We start from the raw sequence: 21,633 nt of genomic DNA, 5'->3' as shown, positions 1-21,633 counted from the left end.
TAAGAGCAAACAAAAAGGAATATTGGAACACTTGGCTGTAATCAGTTGGAAGTGCTTGGTCAAGACCTTGGGAGCAGGTTTCTCTAAAACGATTGATCATGTGGAGGCAGAGTGACGTTGGTGTGAAAAGTTTTGCCATGTGTCCAGTTCCAGAATCTGGACCAGTCTTGCGGGACAGGGAGGAACACAGGCCTGGTGATGAGGCTGGACCAGAGAACTGCTCGTTTGGTGTCTCTGTTTGCAGAAAGGAAATCATGTGTAATACCAGAAATACCTATTACATTCAGAAGAGACACAAAAGCTATTTAATTGGAAAATAAATTGGAAAATAATGTATAAATGTACGTTATTTACATAGCAGTTTGTATGAAAAATCTTTTCTATTGCTTCAAAATTGACTAGGATTTAAATATAGTGTGTGTAATTCTAAAGGGTATTGTGTTGCACCACAGAATAATGCTCAAACATGAAGCATTTGGCTACTTTTCATTCATTTTGGATTTTTTTTTAATTTATTCCTCTCCATTAAGCTTATATGGAAACATGCAAGAACCTGATACAGAAAAAGAGTAAATAATTAAAATTGTAGCAACCAAGCTGCTGTAAATTCTATAGCACTTTTGTAAACAATTTAGAAAGGCATCCTTTAATTTTCTCTAACAAGATCAACAAAAAACTCAGTAAAAGACCATAAAGATATTTAGGCTGGCCATTCCATTCTAAGGAAAGGTTGGTTGTTACTGAAATACACAGCAGCCACCTAAATTTAGAGCATGAATATTTATTTAGACCTGGAGAGGATCTCTGAACCCCTCGTCCATGACCATCTTTGAGAAGATGGGTAACAACTGGTTTAACAGCTGATAAAGTGCTTCAGCCCATGACATCACATGATTTTATCCGATTCTCAGTATATGTTTGTGGTCTTTTGTGATCTTTTCATTGTACATCAGAAAAGGCATTGAAAAATGGCAAGAGGAGAGGACTGTAGTCAAAATAGTAGATAAATATCTCTATAACTTTACGGTACACTTGGGGAAAGAATCCTACTGCAAAGTCTTACATAATCTTCCATTTGCATACTATGTATTTTACATCTCGAACCTCCTCTAAATGTATCTGAATCCCAAGATGCCATAATTCAAATTGTGTGTTATCTGGGTTCACCTTTTGTGTTCCATTTAAAAACAGATTTTTTAAAAAAGAGAAGTAAGCAAATATGAATTTGAAGCTGCATGTATATTGTTTGAAGGAAGAGCTTTGGAACAGATAATGATGTCAAGTTGCAAACAGACAAAGAGACAATGCTTTGATCTAATTTGCTTTGACATCTCTGCAGGCAGAACGCTTTCCAAGTGACGGCGGTGGACGGGGTCTGCAGTGGGATCATCCAGTGCCTCTCTGCTGAAGACTCCCTGGACTGGCTGCAAGCAATAGCAACCAATATCTCCAACCTCACAAAGCACAACGTAAGTCGTGGTTCCAGCAATCCCTGGCGTTGTTCCCTAGCCTTGGTGAATTTCTGCCTATGTAGGTAGCTTTGCATTGACTGCTCCGTGTTCATCTGAGGAGGGACCACTGCAGCCCTGTCGTGAATACTAGTGAGGAACACTTGTTTAAAGAGAGTCACTCTATCGTGAGAGTTTTAGCCCAAATATATAATTTCAAGTGTATTCACACTCAAGTTTCCATCCACAAACCTTGTAACATCGGTATTAATTAAATAAGTGAAAATAGACATTTTAGTATGTGGGCACTAAAGTATCTGTATCTGTTGCTCTGTATTTATATAATCAGCCATCTGTCTACACCTGCATATCTACATACAATGCTTCCCTCTACCATTATATCTCTATACATAAGTAAAAGCATTTTGGATTAAAAACGTCCTGAATTTTAAGGAAGCAATATTAATTTTCCTTTAGTGCTCTTAGACGTGCAGCTAGAAATGTTTGAAGGGGCAGGAGGGCAGGGTGACAGGAGTTGGCCTGGAGCTGGGGTTGTCCCTTCCCTATGCTGCCCAGAGACAAAGCCGGAGGTGACCTGTGGGCGCCGTAAGTCACCCTGGGCCCCGCGTCTGTGTTGCTGGGAACGGCCTCTCTGCTCCTCTCTGGCTTCCTCCTCCAGCCTTTGCTTCTCCCCCCATTCCTGTTTCTTCTCTCTCTCTACTTTCTCCTCGCCGCTATTCTTTAATAACAGTCCTTTCTCCTCCTGGTCTCTAAAGGAAATAGAGACCATGGAAATATGCAAAATTATAAACCTCACTTCACTCACTGAATGTAGATGTGGGTTTTAAAGATCATTTGACCTTAAAACTATTCTGTTTTGTTTTTCCATTTAATTTTATTGGAGTACAGTTGACTTATAATGTATTAGTTTCAGGTGTACAGCAAAGAGAATCAGTCAGACCTATGAATATATCCATTCCTTTTCCCTATATAGGTTACTACAAATTATTGGGTAGATTTTCCTGTGCTATACAGTAGGTTCTCATTAATCATCTGTTTTATACAGTAGTGCGTGTTATTGACTATTTTATTTTAAAAAACAAACTAGTTACATGCAGGCCATTGTCTTACCACAGCACTTTATCCATAGCTCCTCTCTGCTGCGTTGGAGCTTTTAAGTCCCAGAGAAAGGCCAGCGGCCAGAACTGTTATAAGCGGCCAGAGAGAAGTACCTCACGCTTTCACCAACTCAGGAATGTACAAAACTCTCCTCACATAAATGACCCTCTTGACACAAATATCTTTGGACCAATTTTGCTTTGAAATCGAAGAAAGAAAAAAAAATAAAATAAAAAAAATAAGGAGTTCCCGTCGTGGCGCAGTGGTTAACGAATCCGACTAGGAACCATGAGGTTGCGGGTTCGGTCCCTGCCCTTGCTCAGTGGGTTAAGGATCCGGCGTTGCCGTGAGCTGTGGTGTAGATTGCAGACGCGGCTCGGATCCCAAGTTGCTGTGGCTCTGGCGTAGGCCGGTGGCTACAGCTCCGATTGGACCCCTAGCCTGGGAACCTCCATATGCCGCGGAAGCGGCCCAAAGAAATCGCAAAAAGACAAAATAAATAAATAAATAAATAAGTGAAATCGAAGAAAGGCTGTGGCAAATATTTCTTAAAAATAGGAGGACTGGAGTTCCCATCGTGGCGCAGTGGTTAACGAATCTGACTAGGAACCATGAGGTTGCAGGTTCGATCCCTGCCCTTGCTCAGTGGATTAATGATCTGGCGTTGCCGTGAGCTGTGGTGTAGGTTGCAGACTTGGTTTGGATCCCGAGTTGCTGTGGCTCTGGTGTAGGCCGGTGGCTACAGCTCCGATTAGACCCCTAGCCTGGAAACCTCCATATGCTGCGAGAGCAGCCCAAGAAATGGCAAAATGACAAAAAAAAAAAAAAATAGGAGGACCATCTGTCATTAAAGATGACTTGTTCCCAGTTTGCAGCTGTCACAAACCATGCCTTATGGCTGTGCCCATGTTGGGGGGGCGGGGCCACTGAGTGGGTTGGGGGCACAGGGTAGGTACATTTCCATGTTTCCCAAATGACTGTGAGCTGACCCCCTTCCTTCCAGGGCCTGTGGTCTCTTTCCACAGATCACCTCGGCACTCAGCGTCAGCCTGCTTTGCGTGCTGTTTATTAGGGTGTGAAATTGTGTCTCCTTGTGGTGTCAATAAAAGCAGGTGGATTGTTTCTATGTCCCCAAATAGGCACAGACACACCAAGCTTCCCAGGAGCATCACCCCACACACAGCCCGTTAGGCACGTCTGACTTGGGCAAGAGTAACCGCCCCCCCCAAAAAAAAAACCCCTCAGTCTTTCATCGTATTGGAATTTCAGAAAAGAACAAGAGGATTCAGATTGACCCAAAAAATTCCAAAAACAAAAAAACAAGGCAGAGCTCCTCTGAGGGTCATCTTCTCTTTCTTACGCTTTACAGCCTTATTAAATATAAATATAAGGATATTTACAGGGTTAAAGAAAAACTTCTCCTGAGAATATTGTTTCTATGTCATCACATACAATAATTAGAGAGCCTGAAATAAGCCAAGATCTTATAATTATGAGAAAAGTATTTTTTAAAATAATAGAATGTTATTTTATTTTATTTCATTTGCTTTTTAGGGCCGCAGATGCGGCACATGGAAGTTCCTAGGCTAGGGGTGGAATCGGAGCTACAGCCGCCGGCCTTCACCACAGCCACGCAGAATGCAAGCCTCCTCTGTGACCTACACAACAGCTTAGGGCAACCAACGCTGGCTTCTATTGTTTGAGTCCTCAGACCCCTTCAAAAATAACTAACTTGTAACGATGTCGCAGCAGAAGTTGCGGTGACCGCTGAGCTAAAGCCCCACCAGGCCTGTGTGGGGAAGGGGGGTGTCTGTGGGCTCCTTGCCGGCGCAGGCACGGGGGAGCCTCGGAGGCCATGGACGAGGGGATGGAGCGGAGACCGCAGGTGGGAGGGACCACGGACGGGAGACTCCAAAGCACATTGGAGTTTTCAAGGATGACCTTGCAGAGGGGTGTTTGCAGCGTGGAAAGCGTGGGCTTTGGCGCCAGTGGACCGGCTATGGAGCTGTCCCTCCACCACCGCCCCCCGCTCTGGGGTCCTGCCCCACAGCCCTCTTGCCAAACAGTTTCTGCAAACTTCAGCCTCAGCGAGCGTTATGCGAAAAATGGCTGTAGACATCCTGGCCCTTAAGTGATGCTGGAGCACGTGCCCTTTTTCTTCTCTCCAGCTGCACGCTAAATTAAATGACTTAGTCCATAAGCCACCAATAAATGGCCAGATCGATTTGTTTATTGTATGTGAGGTTGCACATCTTTGTTTTGTCCAGTTGTCATTTGAGATTCTTCATCTTCTGAAAGATGGTTGTTTGGACGACAGGATGTTGATAAAATGGGACAAAATCAGTTAAAATAAATGTCCAGTAGTGACTAGACTATTAAGCAGCCGTGATTTCTGGCAAAGCCAGAGGCCCCCTCAGTTCCCTCATCTTTAAAAGTGAGAAACAGGGGAAGCAGATAAAAGGCAGAGCTCTCTTTCAGCCGGTGTTTCATGGATCCAGCCTCTCCAATCCCTCTCTATTGCTCCAGCACTAAAATAAAGCCTGATTGATAAACAGAATTTCTTCTTACTTTTCTAAGGTGATGGAGTCACCTCTCGTCTAAAATCTTTCATATACATCCTCCGCATGCTCTGCCTTCACTGGGATGTAATGTGTCACTTGAAATACATCACTTTGTGTGTGTGCAGATTATATATAGTTATCTGCTTCTACTCTTCAAGGTTCATTGAAAATTAGTGCTTTCTTAAATGAGAATGTATATGTGAGATTTTCAAAATATATAATCCATATTTTATTATGTGGAAGAGAATATATTCTTTCCAAAAAATGTCTGTATCAGTTGAGAATGTTTTCATTAACAATAGAAAAACTCTACGTACTGATGGGGTAAATAGTTGGAGTTTTTCCCCCAAATGGAAAGACTTGTGGGTGGTAACACTTGCTGGAAGCCCCCCTCTGCCCAGAACCCATCCTCTGTCCCCATACAGTATTGCTGCTATCATCCACTCCCCTGAGAGTGTTGGCTTTAACCTTATGTGACCACCTCAGGATCACATCAGGGCTGCAGCAGCACAAACATCACTTCAGGGTTCGGAGCAGGAAAGAAAGGGGAAAAGGATAAGTAGCAGGAGCCACATCTCTTCCCTTTAACTAAGATAAGAGAATATTTCCCCAAAACCCTTCATTGGACAAATAAACTCACTTCTTGTGGGGTGGGTGGCTGGGCAGTGGGGTTTCTCTGCTCTGCCTTTTCTAGCATTTGTAGTGGATACAACCGAGAAAGGAATATGTGAATGGCTTTTGAGTTAGATAACCAACAATATCTACTTCTTTGCTTAATACTAAAAACATTTATTTTAAAGAAAATGCATGGACATCCAACATCCCTGTGATTTCTGTGGGATGATCACAGTCCTTCAGAATTCACAGACTCCCAGACACACACACACACACACACCCCTCATCACTCGTCTGAATTCATGGAGGAGGAATTTCCCCATCCTCCTGTATTTTACCCATTTACCTGCAAGAGCAAAAAACTTGTTCAAGAGCCATATTTAATCCACAGAAATCTGCTCTATTAGATGGCAAACACTTGCAAGTTGAAAAAAAGGAATTTTCCCCCCATAATTCTGTTGGTTGTGAAAAGCTAAAGAAAAAACTTCTTTTATGTCTGCTGCATTAAAAAGACTCGACAAAGCTTGTAGGTGAATTGAAAGTCATTACAAAATAAAGCAGGAAGGAGACTTACCACAAAGGAACCAAAGTCTGTGATCAGAGAGTGCAGTATGGTTCTGACAGGCATGGGTGTCACTTGGGGAGACTCTTTCTTCCTTTTTATAGCTGCTGACGTTTCTGAGTCCTTAGATGCACTTTAGTGCCAGTGTGTTGTTTTCTGCATTGTTCCTTCTCACACACCAAAATATGAATGGCGGAGATGCAGGTGTCAACCCAAAACAGATTACACAGAGTGAAATTAGACAATGGCAGAGTCACTAATTCGAAAGAAGAATCACAAGGGCCAGTCCAGGCATTTTATCATATGCATATTTTTTTTACAATCGTGTTTCTGCTTTTAACATGATTGGCGTTTATTTGGGCACGTCGTGTCAGGAGGGATTTCAATGAAAGAACTAACCTATTTTGTCTCTTAGAGAACTACCCACCGAAAGTTAAAATTCTTAAACAATTTTTGATATTGGAAAATACTAGCTGATGTTTATTTGCTGGATCCGAAACATCTGCTCTGATGTTTACAGAAAAATGCAGCCATGATCAGATGGGCCATTTCCTGGACAGTTTGCCGGCTCCCACCTCTGGCGTGGCTCCCCATGCCTGACACCATCCCCGTCCTCACTTGGGCCGGTCTTCCTGGCCACAGCACTCCCGGTTCCTGATGTTCCAGGTCTCAGAGCTGCAGGAGCTGCTCAGGGGCCCCACCCTGACACACCCACCCCTCCTGCCTGCCAGCACTAGCCAGGTGGCCTTCCCTGTGTCCCCACTCCCTGCCATAGGGGAGTAGCTGAGCCGATGGGCCACCAGCTGCCCTCAGACACTCAGCAGCTCAGCAGGAAGGTGGGGTGTTTGCCCCCCATGGGAAGTGAAAGTCCAGGGCCAGAAAGAAGCTAATAGACAGCCTGCCTTCCCCACCCAGTGCACCGGGTGGAAACGCAGCAACTCCATGCAGCTCTGACGCTGCATCACCAGGGGAAGAGCCCTGTGGGGTTGAGCAGCTGTGCCAGCTTAGCGACACGGGCTACTCGCCACCTGATGCTTGCTTTCTGCGCTCTGGCCTCGCTCCACTTTACCTTTCCCTCCTGCTTCCTTGGGACTGGACCTCCCCCTGGGGTAACAGTTTATTAGCATGTATGGCTTTTCCGTGTGCTCTGTTTCTCAAGAAGTAAGGTTGGGGACATTTCCTACTTCTGAACATTGGCGGCAGGGCCTGGAGCAGTGCACAGCACACGTGCACACCCAGTGGCAGGTGTGTGTGTGTGTGTGTGTGTGTGTGTGTGTGTGTGTGTGTTGGGGGGTATAGTGTGATAAGTGCACAGATGACGCTCCAAGGAAAGCAGGCAAGAGTCCATTTTAGGTTGGCAGTCACTGGATGGAATGTTCCAGTACGATTCAGGAAAACACACACACACACAGGAGTTCCCATTGTGGCGCAGCGGAAACAATCCAACTAGGAACCATGAGGTTGCGAGTTTTACCCCTGTCCTCGCTCAGTGGGTTAAGGATCCAACGTTGAGGTGAGCTGTGGTGTAGGTTGCAGACACGGCTCGGATCCTGAGTTGCTGTGGCTGTGGTGTAGGCTGGCAGCTACAGCTCTGATTAGACCCCTAGCCTGGGAACCTCCATATGATGCTGCTGTGGCCCTAAAAGGACAAAAGGCAAAAAAACAAAAAACAGAAACTGGAGCATGCATATTATTTTCTTGAACAAATCTGGAGAATCCCATTTAAACAAATTTGATGGCATAAGCTTGATTTGGAAAAACAATTTTCATTGAATGGTATTTTAAGTAAATGTTTTGCAAAGAAGTGTCATTTAACTTCAGTCATACATTTTATGTCATTCATAGAACTAAAATTACATTTGGGGAAACTAAAAAATGCAAAGCTAGATAGTACCCACTTGAAGACGATGCTTCACATAAAATACTGTTAGAATTTGATAGCAGTCCTTCAAAACTGGTAACAAGCCTAATTTCACAAAGTATTCAATACCGGCCTTTTGATTGTTAATAACATGTTTAGGGATCTATGTCTCCATTTCCAGACTGTCCTGATTTTAGCTGAAGGCACCAATAGTTTTAGAGATTTTTTTTTAGCCAGTTCCTCACCAGAGCAAAACTGCTTTGAAATGACTGTAGGTATATAGGAAAATATGAATATTCTCATATTTTATTTTCTTTCATAGTGTAAGTGACATGTGTCCTGAAAGTCTGTTCTTATATATGAGTCATTTGTGTCGCTTCTGCAATTTTGTGCCCCAAGTTCATCAGATTTCCTCTTAATGCATATTTATCAGTAAGACAAAGGGAACTTCAACTAAAAAAAGGAAAAACAAAATAATTCAACAAAATAATTTCTAAGTGAAAACAGTCTCTGTGTCTCTAGAAAACCAATGAAAAATAAGAATTGGTTTGAATTAGTAAAAATTTTGTTGAACAAAGGTTTTATGTATTAAATGTCTTTTGTGTAAATCCAATATTCAATTTCATTCAGCTTTTAAAGTTTGTTTACAACTTAATACAGAAAAAACTCTTTCTCTGAAAGTTTATTTTAAAGTCTTATCACGTGTCACTTAATACATTGTCTTAAATTACGTATTTATTTTATTTGAGGTCTTGACTGAAAATATTTTGACATATATACTTTATCCTTTAGTCTTTGAATATTCCATTTCCTCTATTCTCTTAAATGTTAAAATAAATTGAATATAATATGATTTCAAAGTCAAAACAGAAATTACAAAAAGTTACCCTCTATATTTTTGGTAGATTTTCATTTAACATTGTGTGGAAACACAGGCTTTTCATTTCCCATTAAAGAGAAAATCATTAGATGGAAATCTTTTTGAAATGCTTACACAGGAAATTTGGGATAATTTTGATGGTCAAAATTTTTAAAAAAACTTTCATAATTGATGTTTGTTATGCAATGATTTTAGTATATCAATATGCATATCAGTTTACAATCACACGCTAAAAATAGATTCTCATAAGATTTGGGGCATCTTGTGTGATTTTATTCTCACTTTTTTTTTTATTATTGCAGATTAAAAAAATCAACAGAAACTTTCCTGTAAACCAGCAGGTAAGATGGAGAAACACCTGCAAAGCCAAATCATGTATTTCTTCCATTTTATCTCTTATAGAAGTCCATCTTGATTGTGCTTCATTTTCATGTGGAAATAATTGGTACTATCTTTGCCATTTCAGGAATATACATGATCTATTTTATTTCATATTATGTAATATATCTGTTTTCAATAATATGAAAACCAGTTTTAAGAGAAGCTTTTTATATAAGTGAATTAAATCAAAACTATTTTGACAAAAATCATATTCGTTTGAATACAATTTTGGATACCTTGGACAGCTATTTACATAAGATAGTTTTATTGTAGCTTAACGTTTAGGAGCCCTCTGCTGAACTGATCTAAAAGTTAAAGGGAACTTTCAAAATTGGCTGACAGTATTTAAAATGAGTCTAAACCAATGCATGGGATGAAAATCATGTCTGATTAATCAAGCTGAGAATTTAGTTGCCTTATTAGACTAGTCGCTGATTGTAGAAAAAAATAATTGATTATGGAAATAGCTGTTTCCACTTCTTTCGAATGCTAATGTAACTTTTATTGCTTTTGCAAACGCAAACTTAATCCCCAACATTAATTAGAATGAGAAAAGGAGGTGGGGCTCAGTTTGTGAACGCAGATGGTCACCTGCCAGGCTGTGACAGTGGAGCTCTGGGGCGGGACTCAGAGGTCTCACTCTTGACATTGACCCCAACTCGCAGAATCTAAGTGCCTGTGATATCTATTCATAAATGCACACCAAGCACAAGTTAATTTCCACGGTGAAAGTTTTTAAAGAATCTTCAACTTGTTAGAACTCAGTTACTTTTCTTAGCTAAGCATCAAGTCTGTCACCTGTAGCATTTGTGCAAGCTCAACCCTCTTAATCTTTATTTTTGAAAATTACATGATAACAAAGGTAAATTCTCAACAGTGTGTCAAATGTGAGTGTGTTCTTCGCAATAGAGTTGATGTCCTGGTGTATCTGTATCATGAACCAGGCTGCTGGCCCAGGTGGCCCGCGTGTCCTGTGTGACGGAACCAGTAGTGAGGACAGCACAGCTGTGGGGGTGCAGGGTGCCTCCAGCTCTGACCGGTGGTCCCCCATAGCAGAGGGGACCCTGCCCCCTCCTTCAGGCCCCAAGGCACCTGGGCCCCCTAATGCTCGGGAGGGGTGTCTGTGTCTCCCGCCTTCCGCAGCAGATCCTGGCTGTGTTTGGGGCCCTTGTTCAGAGGTTGAGACCAGCTCCAGCCCAGAGCAGCCAATCCGGGAGCTCTGGGTAATGCTTGGGGGGTCCCCTTATAGCTTCCATCCTGACCCAGGTCTCAGGTGACTCTGATGCCAGGTGTGCACAGGTGACCTCTTGGTCGTTAAGGATAAACTATTCAGATGGAAGAGTCAGGGCCCTGGAATGCGTGAGGGAGTTTGTAAGGCCCAGGGCTAGACGCAGTCATCGGTCCTCGTATAGTCAGATGTATGAAAATGTAGATCTATGCATTTGGAGAATTCCTGCCAAAAATGTAAATAAGGATGTTTCTTTAAAATGACTCAATATTTGTCACCTTCCCTTGCCCTTTCAGCCCTCAACATGTGAAATATTACTAATTCCTGTAACTTAATGACGATGAATGTTTCATAAGCACGACTACCCCATAGCTGTGCCTGATTGATGGTGACAGCGACAGGGAACACTTCCTCCTCGCTCCCCTCAGTGACCTGTGACATTCCTCACCACCTCTGCATTTACCTGGGTTTTGAATGACACTGAGTGAAGTCAATAAGAATCTGAAACATTTGCATATAGAATAAATCATAATGAAACTGTTTCTAACCCACTTATATATAATAAACACAGGTAATTATTAGCATTCATGACTTTTTATTTGCTGGCCTTTTAATATTATTATTGTAGTGAAATTTTATTTCACATCTCTTAACATCTCACAATTTTGAAATCATAATGAATTCTTCTTGGCACTTTAAAAAACTGAAAAATAGATTTCCCCTGACTACTGTCCACCACGTAAATGAAGTGTTTCTGGAGATAGGGTTGGTTTACAGTTCAGCATGCCTGTCTCTGCACAGCAGGAAACGCTTACCTGAATAGTATGATAGCTACGCGTTAGGAGATCAGGGCGCATCCTCTTTGTAAAACCTGAGCCACCTTAAGGAATAAAAGTTGAAAATCATATATAATCTCATTTCTCATCCAGGTTTAGACCTTCAAATGGGACTCTTATCTTGGACCAGCAGCTTTCATCTCATATTTCTTCCTAAGTCAATTTTAGGTAGCGATCTTGGAAGTTCAGATAAATATAAATATATGTTCAGATAAATATGTTCAGATAAATATAAATGTTCAGATAAATATAAATGTTCAGATAAATATAAATATATGTTGATATGAATACTTTTTATGAAGTACCTCAGGCATGTGTGAAAGTATTTAAGTGCCCTCACTTCCCCAGGTCTCAAAAATGACAAAAAGATGTCATCTAAGATATGATGGAACAGAAGCCTTTGCTTCCCGGGGGATTCGGTTTTGACCTTATGCTGCCTGTGTGGTGCAGGCACCCTGACCAGAGAAAGTAACATAAAAATAAAGCACAAAGGGGTCTGGAACTGGAGGATAGATGTCACTTGCTGTCCAGCAGAGGGCAGTGCTGCTCCCCAGCTCTCTAGGGACACCCCACACTCTGGCCAGAACACATGAGACTTCCAGTAAGACCACCTCACCAAAGGAGAGGTTTTAATCAAAAGTATAAACTATATGAGGAAATAAACCATTACAAAAGGAAGCATAGTGTGGAGATTAAAGAACAACCCATGACAATTTTTAATTATCACGTGAGTTTTAAAAAAAAATAAGGGAGTGTACATTGTAAGTCAAGAAGGTGATGGTGTCAAAAAATGTGGATTTGTAAAAGAACCCAAGTTCAAAAGTGAATAAAACATGAGTATATTTAAATTTATAATCAATCAACCAGTTGAATAATAGAAGAGATAAGCCTGTAGTTGGAAGTAGTATAATGAGGTTATCCTCAGAATGCGGCTCACAGCAATGGGTGAAAATATGAAAGATAATCTAAGAGTTGACATTTAGAGTGAGAAGCTCCAAAAAATTCTGCTGCAAGACTGGAGAAAATATGTGAGAGGCAGTGTAAGAAGAGAGACAATGGCAAAGAGTTTCTATAAGTCTTGCGATTAAAGACCCACACCAGCCCCTGAGCATGATGAAGAGAAACAGATCCACACCCACAAAGGACCAGAGGCAGCCTAACCATCCTGTCAGCCAGATGCTGAGCAGCCATCCAAAGATGAGCCAGTCTCCTGGTACTGACCTAGAAGACTGTGCAAAAAACTTGGTGCCAATAGCAGAGTGCAGAACTGGGCGTAAGCAGCCACTGCTATTTGATAAAGAATGACACGTACCCACACTGTCGGACAGGCACAGAACATCTCAGGAAGATGCCCAAGGATCTGGTAAAGGTGTCCGTATCTGGAAAGAAGTATTACTGCCCAGACTTTCTATCCCAAGGAACCCTGTGCGCAGGACCCCCGCCCTGGAGCCCTTCCCCTGCGACCTCACTAACTCTCTTAGGTTACGCTCCAGTTCCCACGCTGCACATTCCATATTTGTTTTGATCTCAGATGTGGTCGATTCCATCCTCATTCTCCTTACATTCTCTTTTACGACTTTGTCTACTGGACTCAGCTCTGTCCTTCGTATTTGCTGGACACCTCCGGCTTTTGGTCTTCTCTGTGGAATAGCTGGAGAAACTGTGTGCTTACCATTTTTAAGATGTGTTTCTAATGGTATGTATGAGGTTGAGCATCATTAAATCACATTGGCGTATCCTTTCATATACCTTTCTTTACATTGTGACATGTTCCTATTTTCTTGTTATTGTTTTCTTTTTTATTTGTAAACACCACATAGTCAGTACAGGAAGGGAATTTAACCTTTGTATTTTTATGTAGCCTAAGCTAGCTTTAACCTTTGTATTTTTATGTAGCCTAAGCTAGCTTCTTTAATCCATTAAAGAAGGATTATAGGATTTGTGTTATACTTAGATTTTATCAGTTCATGATTAGTCAAAAAAAAAAAACTCATCACTTATTTCTAATAATGTTATGTTCTTATTTTTGCCTCTAAACAGCTGGCTGCTGTAGGCCCTTAAGCACGTTTCTCTTATTGAGGTTACCTGCACATCCTGTCTTTTTCACCACTAACCCATCATTCCTCTTTCAGTCCAGAGAGGGGTTATAAGAGAGCATGAGGGAGCTCTGGGGGGTGATGGATGAGTTCATTATATTGATTGTAGGGATGGTTTTATGCATTCATACATATGGAAAAACTTATCAAACTTTACCCTTTAAATATGTGTGCTTTATGGCTTATAAACTCAATGAAGCTAAAGGCATTTTAATTATTAAAATGTCTGAAAATCCAGGTGCAGCCCTAAAAATCTAAAAAAAAAAAAAAGGCTGAATATCATTCATCTTAGTTATTGCCTCGTCTTGAAATTACAATAGTGTCTTTCCTAGCTCACTTTTTGTTCCGAGTGACTTTCCCAGCCCCTCTCTACATGCGCAACACATCCATCTGTTTCCTCAGTACAATTTTAATCAGATATATTTGTAAAGTGAACTTTGGCTTCAAATGATAATTTTATTGAAAAACTGGAAAAGGAGCATGGTGGTCCTGCTATTAAATTGCTCGATGATACTCAGTTGAGTGTAAAATTAGGCTAATTTCCTAAGGCACTAGAGTCATACAGAAAGCAGACCTGTGTCACAGTGCTTCATGCACCCAAAGCATTTGTCATGATTTATTTATAATTTTTATCATTATTAACCAAAATTCCTCCATCCTGAAGCACACTATTTTATTCCCATAAAATGCCATTTTACAGTTAATATCTTCTGTAATTACCAAAGAGAATGATTATGGAGAATTAATTCATCATGAAAACATTAATATAATGAGCTTTCTTTATATCAAGTGCTATGTAAAATAGTGTTATTAAATCCTAATAGTTTAAATAAAGAAAAATTATACCCATTTACAATAAATAAAGTATTATCTCAAGTAGTTTATCTTATAAAAATAGCATTCATTTTTGACGGGCTATAAAATCCTGGACACTAGTAGTCTCTAGCTGTGTTGGGAGAGCTAAGAAATTAAAGGACACATTAAAAACCATTTTTTATTGAAGTATAGTTGATATACAGTGTTGTGTTAGTAAAAATCCATTTTTAAAGTAACATGTAAGAAGACAGAGCAGTAAGGACTTCCAGACATTTGCTTCTCCATAAAAGCAACAACAACAAAAAAATGGCAAAATAGTCTGAATCATATTTTTCACAACTGTGGAAATTCATCAAAGGTTTGCTGAACCCAGGGAACATTTATTCAAGAACAAAGAGTTGAGTCTTTATAGGACCAGTGATCTTTGTGGCATTTTAATTGATGTAGTCCCAATCCCCGGTTTCTAGCCGTCAGGTAGCCTTGAGAATAATGGTCCCTGGCCCCATCCCAGGGCTGTGTTCTCTGAACCATTGGTTGTCTAGTCTCAGTCAAAGCATCATATAAAGTCAACTAGCTCCAAATTTATCATAGAATAAGATCCATGTTTGTTTCGTTCCTTTTTAGCTTTATTGAAGGTGTATATGTGTGTCCTTTTTAAACAAAATAGTCCATTGGTGGGAAAGGCGATTCATTTTATTTTGTATTTCAAATCCCAAGATTTTTTCACCTGGAGGGACAATTTCTTTTCATTTTTCACATATTCAACTTATGAACATTGACAACAAATCATAGAATCTCATAATCTAGGCATAAAGAGCCTGTTAAGTTTTAGTCCATTTTACAATATTTGGTGACAAAATATGCTGGTATTTTATGATTTAAAGGAGAATTCTCCTCTAAAAAGTAATGTTTCCATACAAATTAACTCTTGTATGAGCAACTACCTTATAAATTGTTGTGAAAAGAGAGTGGCAGAGCTTTCATTACAAAAAAGACTGAGGTCTAAAAAGTATTTTATAGTCGAGCTAAAGATATCCACACATAGTTATGAAAAAATAATCATTACAATTAAGACAAAATGAACTATATTTTAGAAATCTTGGAAGAGTGTTTTTTAAATGGTACGAAGCTTTTTGTTTATGTATGTTGTATTTATACACATATATTAGCTTCATTATTGAAAGAGCTGTCTTAATTTTCATTTACTTTCTTTACTAAAGATGAAATTTCAGAATCCTGAAGGGAGGAGGAACATGTAATATGAACCAAAATTGGTCTGTTTCTGTTATACCCATATACACATATACTCGCACGAACTGACCAAAACATGTGTGGATGGATGGATGGATGGATGGATGGGTGGATGGATGGGTGGATGGATGGATGGACAGACGGATGGACAGATGGATAGACAAATATATAGGTGATAGATAGGTTAGATAGATACAGTCTATAGTGTATACAACCATTTATATTAAAGCAGAGGTGCTGATGGGAAAAGATATGGGACACCGAGTTATGACGTGAGAACCAGTGTAGGTTCAGCTGAAATGTCATAGCTCAAATTCCAGGGAATCTCTTCACCAGCAGAAGAAGTGCCTCCTCCCACACAGCAGCCCCTCACAAAGAAAGCTCATCAGGACCCGCCCTCGATCTTGTTTCCTGGGCTGCCATGGTATTTGGCTCCCTGTGCCTTCCAGTTTGAGGACAGAATCCAGCCTGAGAGGGGATGGCCTGACATTTCTCAAATGTCAGCTGTGTCCCCCTGGCCAACAGTGCTGTCAGGTCTCTTTTTATTTCTTCTGACTTTTGATTATTCTTCTATCACTTACTAAGGGGGTAATATCTACATCGCCAACTCTCACTCCTGGGTGTTTTCCTTTTATTTCTGTCGTTTTGCTTCATTATGATGGGTTTCTGTTGTTAGGGACATTTATAATTGTTATGCATTCATAAGATAGTGACTTTTTTGTCATACTGGATTGAGATGTTTTTCTCTCCCTTCCTTTCTTTCTTCCTTTCTTTCTTTCTTTCTTTCTTTCTTTCTTTCTTTCTTGCTTTCTTGCTTTCTTGCTTTCTTTCTTTCTCTCTCTCTCTCTTTCTCTCTCTTTCTCTCTTTCTTTCTCTCTCTCTTTCTTTCACTTTCTTTCCTTCTTTTTCTTTCTAGGGCCACACCCATGGCATATGGAGGTTCCCAGCCTATGGGCTGAATTGGAGCTGTAGCTGCCGGCCTACACCACAGCTGCAGCAACGCAGTATCCAAGCCATGTCTGCAACCCACACCACAGCTCATAGCAATGCCAGATCCCTGACCCACTGAGTGAGGCTAGGGATTGAACCTGCATACTCATGGATACTACTCGTATTTCTTTCCACTGATCCACAGCGGGAACTCCGAGATGTTTCTTTTACTCTATATTAAAGTCTATTTTTTCATCCCTTACAATTACTATTATCTTTATTATTACTATTATTCTTTTCTAATCCTTTGCTTCCAAGCTATTTTATACTGGTGAAGCTAAAGCATATTTTTCTGGAGATCATAAAGTTTTTTTTTTTTTTGTCCAGTCTGACAATATCTGCATTTGATTAAAGAGTTTCACTCAGTCACGTTTAAAAAAAAAAATCATTAATATATTTGGATGAACATCTGCCATTTTGCTATTTGTTTTGTAGATATTGCAGATCCTTTTATTTTATTTCTTCTTAGTTCCTTATCTATGTTAAGCATATTTTAATGTAGAATTTTAATTCGTATGTTGTTGATTTCTGTTGATTTTAATATGTTTTGATTTTTTTTAGAATTTAGTCTTGAGATTCAATTATTCATCTTTAAATTACCACAATTCACTTCCACTTTATATGGACCTGATATTGGTATTACATAGAAACTTGGCTGTATTTTAATATAAATCATTTCAAATCCCTTACTTTGTATTATTATTGTCATATATATGACATACATGTTATAAATTTAAAAATACAGTGATACAATTACCGCTTTAAATAAGTTCATATAATTTCTGAGGTTATTGAAAGAAGATCTGTAAGTAGTAACATATTGCTACTTCCCATGCTCTTTAGTCTTTCCTGTAGATACTGGTTTCCCTTTGGGAAATCCTTTTCCTTCATATTGTAGGACTTTCTTTAATATTTCCTGTAGGGAATGTCTGCTAGCTGTGAATTATCCCACTTCTTTATCTGGAAATTTTTTTTTTTTTTTTTTTTTTTTTTTTTGTCTTTTTGCCTTTTCTAGGGCCGCCCTCGCAGCATATGGAGGTTCCCAGGCTAGGGGTCTAATCAGAGCCATAGCCTCTGGCCTACGCCAGAGCCACAGCAACGCAGGATCTGAGCCTCATCTGCAACCTACACCACAGTTCACAGCAACACCGGTTCCTTAACCCAATGAGCAAGGCCAGGGATGGAACCTGCAACCTCATGGTTCCTAGTTGGATTCGTTAACCACTGCGCTACAACAGGAACTCCTATCGGGAAACTTTTTATTTTGCCTTTGCTCTGAAAAGTAGTTTGGTTGGATAAAGAAATATGGGTTGACCTTTTTTATTTGTACCCTTCATTACTTAGAATATTGAATGCTTTCAATGTATCATTCCACAGTCTTCTGGCATCCAGTTTTTAATGGAAAGTTAGCTCTTGAGGTTTTCCTACATGTAATGAAAGTTTCTCTGCTTTCAGTATTTTCTCTTGTTTGTGTCTCTCAGAAGTTTAATTTATGATGTGCCTAGATGTATATCTCTTTGTATTTATCCTACTTGGAGCGTGTTAAATATCTTGGATTTCTAAGTCACTGTTTTCCCTGGATTTTTGAAAGTTTTCAGCTATCGCTTCCTTGAATAATAATATCAGCCCCCTTTCCCTCACTACTGTCCTTCTGGGACTGTCATTGCATGTATACTTATATGCTTCACACTGTCTCTTGGATCTTGAAATCACTTTCATTTTCTTCAACCTTATTATTTCTGTTTTTCGAATTTGATAATTTCTATTTGTCTATGAGTTTACTATTTCTTCTTTCTTCCTTTTCCTGTTTTCTGTTCTTTTCTACTCTAGAAGTTCCACTGGGCTCTTTTTTAAAATAATTTCCATTTCTCTACTGAGGATGCCTATTTGTTGAGGTAGTACAATGATGTTTTTCCTTTAATAAATTATTCAAACATAACTATAATATCTTCTATTAATAGATTTTTTTGGACAAATCTATCATGATTTTTGTTGAGTCGGTTTTTATTGACTGCTTGCCATCTCCCACTCCACCTCCAGGAATGAGTCAGTAACATTTTTCTTTGTGTGTGTGTATGATAATTTGGGGTTGGAAATTAGGCATTTTGGATAACACACTTTATCAGCTCTGTCCTTAGATGTTTCTGACAATTTACCTATTTTATTTGATTGTCACATGCCTGACATAAACTGCAGATCTGTCTCCCTTGAAGTTTGCAGCCATCTCTGTCTCTGTTCAGTTTTTTTAACTCTTATTGTTATTTTTTGCTGCACTGCCAGGGAGTAACTTTGAATCTTTGTACCTTAATGGCTACTCAGCCATTTGGGAATCCTTGTCTGAAAACTCTGAAGCCTATAGGCGTCCACTGTCCGCCAGTCAGTCTGTTAGGCTGAAGAGTGTATTCATATTTTCCTTGAGCTCTTGCATTCATCACTGAGAATGTACCCCTTGTAGAGGCCAATGATAAAGCGCTATATGTGTTTCAAAATCCAAATGAAATAGTATGAGTTCAGTGATTTTGTTACCATCAGGTGAAATACGTAAGGAGACAGAAAATGTTTGAAGGTGCATTTTAGCTATATACTCCCATATTTTAATGAATTGGTGAAAACAGTTATTTTGTGAAGCACAGATATAAACTGATTTAATCAACATTTATTTTTATAAACACCGTTACTCTAATACATTTAAACCTTCAGACATTGTCCTATACTATTGGTGAGAGTGTGAATTGTTACAAAATTTTTGGAGGACAGTTTCATATTATGAAAATTTAAACTGCACATATCATTTGGCTCAACAATTCTTTTTTAAAGGAGGTTGTTAGAAAAAAATTACGTGTAGTAGAAATACAAAGACAATTGTCCCACTGATATGGAAATGATTACCTAAATTTGTTAGTTATTTTTAATTGCTTAATGAACAATGACCTATACTGAAATTTGCATTTTAATTACATAATCCTACCCACTGAGGCATGAGTTAATTTTAATCACAGTTCAAACAACAGGCAGATTCAGGAGAATGACTGAAATGGATAGGCTTAATGTGTGTTTGTTGTAATGACAGAAGCTAAACTTTTAAATGAAGCTTATTTTGTATTTCTTATGCCGTGCTTAATAGCTTATTTTGTCCCATGAATAAAACAAAAAAGCCATCCGTGTATTGAAGCCTATGTAAAATATAATATTAATACTTACAATAAAAAGCTTACAGAGTTACGATGGTATAATAAGATTTTCAGAGGTGTTGAGGAGCAGTTTCCTCTGGAGAAAATAATGTAGTATATTTAGAAGTTCATAGGTAGTGACTATGCTATGATAATACATTAGAAGGAAGAAAAATTCAGAAATAGAATGGACCTGTGGCTGGAGGAAGAAAAAGTCTTTTTAGTCTATTTGGACACTTGAAGCAGCTCAGGGAAAGCCTCCTGAGTTCGCACGTAGAGCTCTTGCCCTGAATCTTTTACAGGGACTTAAAAAGAAGATGGAGGCCAAGTGCTGATCAGAGCCTAGACAAGAGAGCCAGGCTTCGTGGTGTTAGCGCCCTCGGTGGGGCCGAGGAAGGAGAAATTGCCACCTGCTAAGGACTCTCCAGTGGTTTCCAATCTCTGAATAATAGCACAGTCTTGACAAGAAAGCATCATTCAGAGTTCAATCAAGAGGCAGAAAACATTCCTGTTATTTGAACAGAGAGAATTTAATGTGCAAAATTTTAACGAGAGGTTAAGTGTTAAACAGGTTATTGAAAAGGTAGAAAGAAATTACTAGGGTTATCACTGAGGTAGCGGAAAGGGGCCCCCAGCGAGGTCTGGAAATGGAACCAACAGGAAATTTGTGTGTAAAGAGAGAGAGAAAAAGTTGTTTTAAGGAACTGGCTCTGTGAGTGCTGGGGTGGTGGGTTTGGAACCTACGAGACAGGCCGGCTGCAGGAAACTGAGGCGGGATTGCTACCTTCCATCCCGAGGCAGAATTCTTTCCTTTCCAGGAGACCTCAGTCTGGTGCCTTAAGCCTTCCACCAGTTAGAAGAGGCCTGGCCCACACGGCAGAGGGTGGCCTGCTCTACCTACTTGTGCGTGTCTATCAGTCCGCAAAACAGCTTAAAGGCAGCAGTGAGATGGTGTGTGACCAAAGACTGGGCACCGCAGCCCAGCTTAGGGAACACCTAAAATTAATCAGCACAGGCAGGAACGATTGGAACGTGGAAACAAGAAATGCAATTCAGACCTGAGGAGGAGAAGGCAGCCTGCCTGAGCCAGGAGGGGCCTTCAGGGAGGGGGCGCAGGGGATCCAGCCCAAGGGGAGCAGATATGGAGGCTGCTGTGGGAACCGCGCTGCAGGAGGGGAGGGAACTGCTTGGGACGGAGCTGGCAGGGAGATGGCAGGAGACAGGCAGGGCGGGTGGGGGTAAATGCAGCCTCGGCCCCCTCCTGAGCCCACCCGGGTGGCCCAGTGGATGAGAGCTCCCTAGACTGAGCTCCCAAGCTGGAGTTTTCCAGCCAAAAATTCTGTTGGTAGAGACGAGTCCTGGGTCCCTCAAGGGGAAGGAATTTCCATAGGGACGCATCAAGGCGACTCTCTTGGGTCATCTGTGTATGTTTCTACCACAAAACCTTACAAGACAAAAAGAAAACCCCCAAATAACCCCCACACTTACTTTACTGTTACTTCTTAGAGGACTTTGATGCTGGTAGGACTTTCCTCCTTGGCAGATGAGAGGTGTTCCCACGGCTCTTGAGTCAGGTTGCCAACGACTTGCGGACCTAACAATATGTTCATTCTCTTGCAGTTCTGAGGCCAGAAGGCAGAAGTGGGTCTCACCCACTGGGGTCAAGGTGTCAGCGGCTGTGCACCTGCAGAGGCTCTGGGAAGAGTCCATTTCTTTGTCTTTTCCTGGTCACACGGTGCCGTCTTTCCTTGGCCCGTGGCCCCCCTCCCACCCCTTCTTCCTCTCTGCCTCATTGTCTCATCGTCTTTCTCCTCCTCTG

At 40.4% G+C, this 21,633-nt stretch overlaps 1 protein-coding gene across 12 annotated transcripts in view; it reads left to right on the top strand.

The window, feature by feature from the left end:
• The window catches only part of SNTG1 (syntrophin gamma 1), a 449,457-nt gene that overhangs the window by 356,405 nt on the left and 71,419 nt on the right, over positions 1–21,633 (top strand). For all 12 annotated transcript variants that reach the window (XM_085021222.1, XM_085021223.1, XM_085021225.1 and 9 more), the window contains 2 exons: positions 1,340–1,469; positions 9,349–9,387. In XM_085021222.1, coding sequence (XP_084877348.1) covers positions 1,340–1,469; positions 9,349–9,387 — 169 coding nt within the window. The remainder of the gene's footprint in view (positions 1–1,339; positions 1,470–9,348; positions 9,388–21,633) is intronic.

Source organism: Sus scrofa, chromosome 4, assembly GCF_054392235.1.
Source record: "Sus scrofa isolate SSC_HxYL_T2T_F1_AM1 chromosome 4, Sscrofa_HxYL_maternal_Yorkshire_Landrace_v2.0, whole genome shotgun sequence".
Taxonomy (NCBI): Eukaryota; Metazoa; Chordata; class Mammalia; order Artiodactyla; family Suidae; genus Sus; species Sus scrofa.
This window is presented reverse-complemented; position numbering and strand designations above follow the sequence as displayed.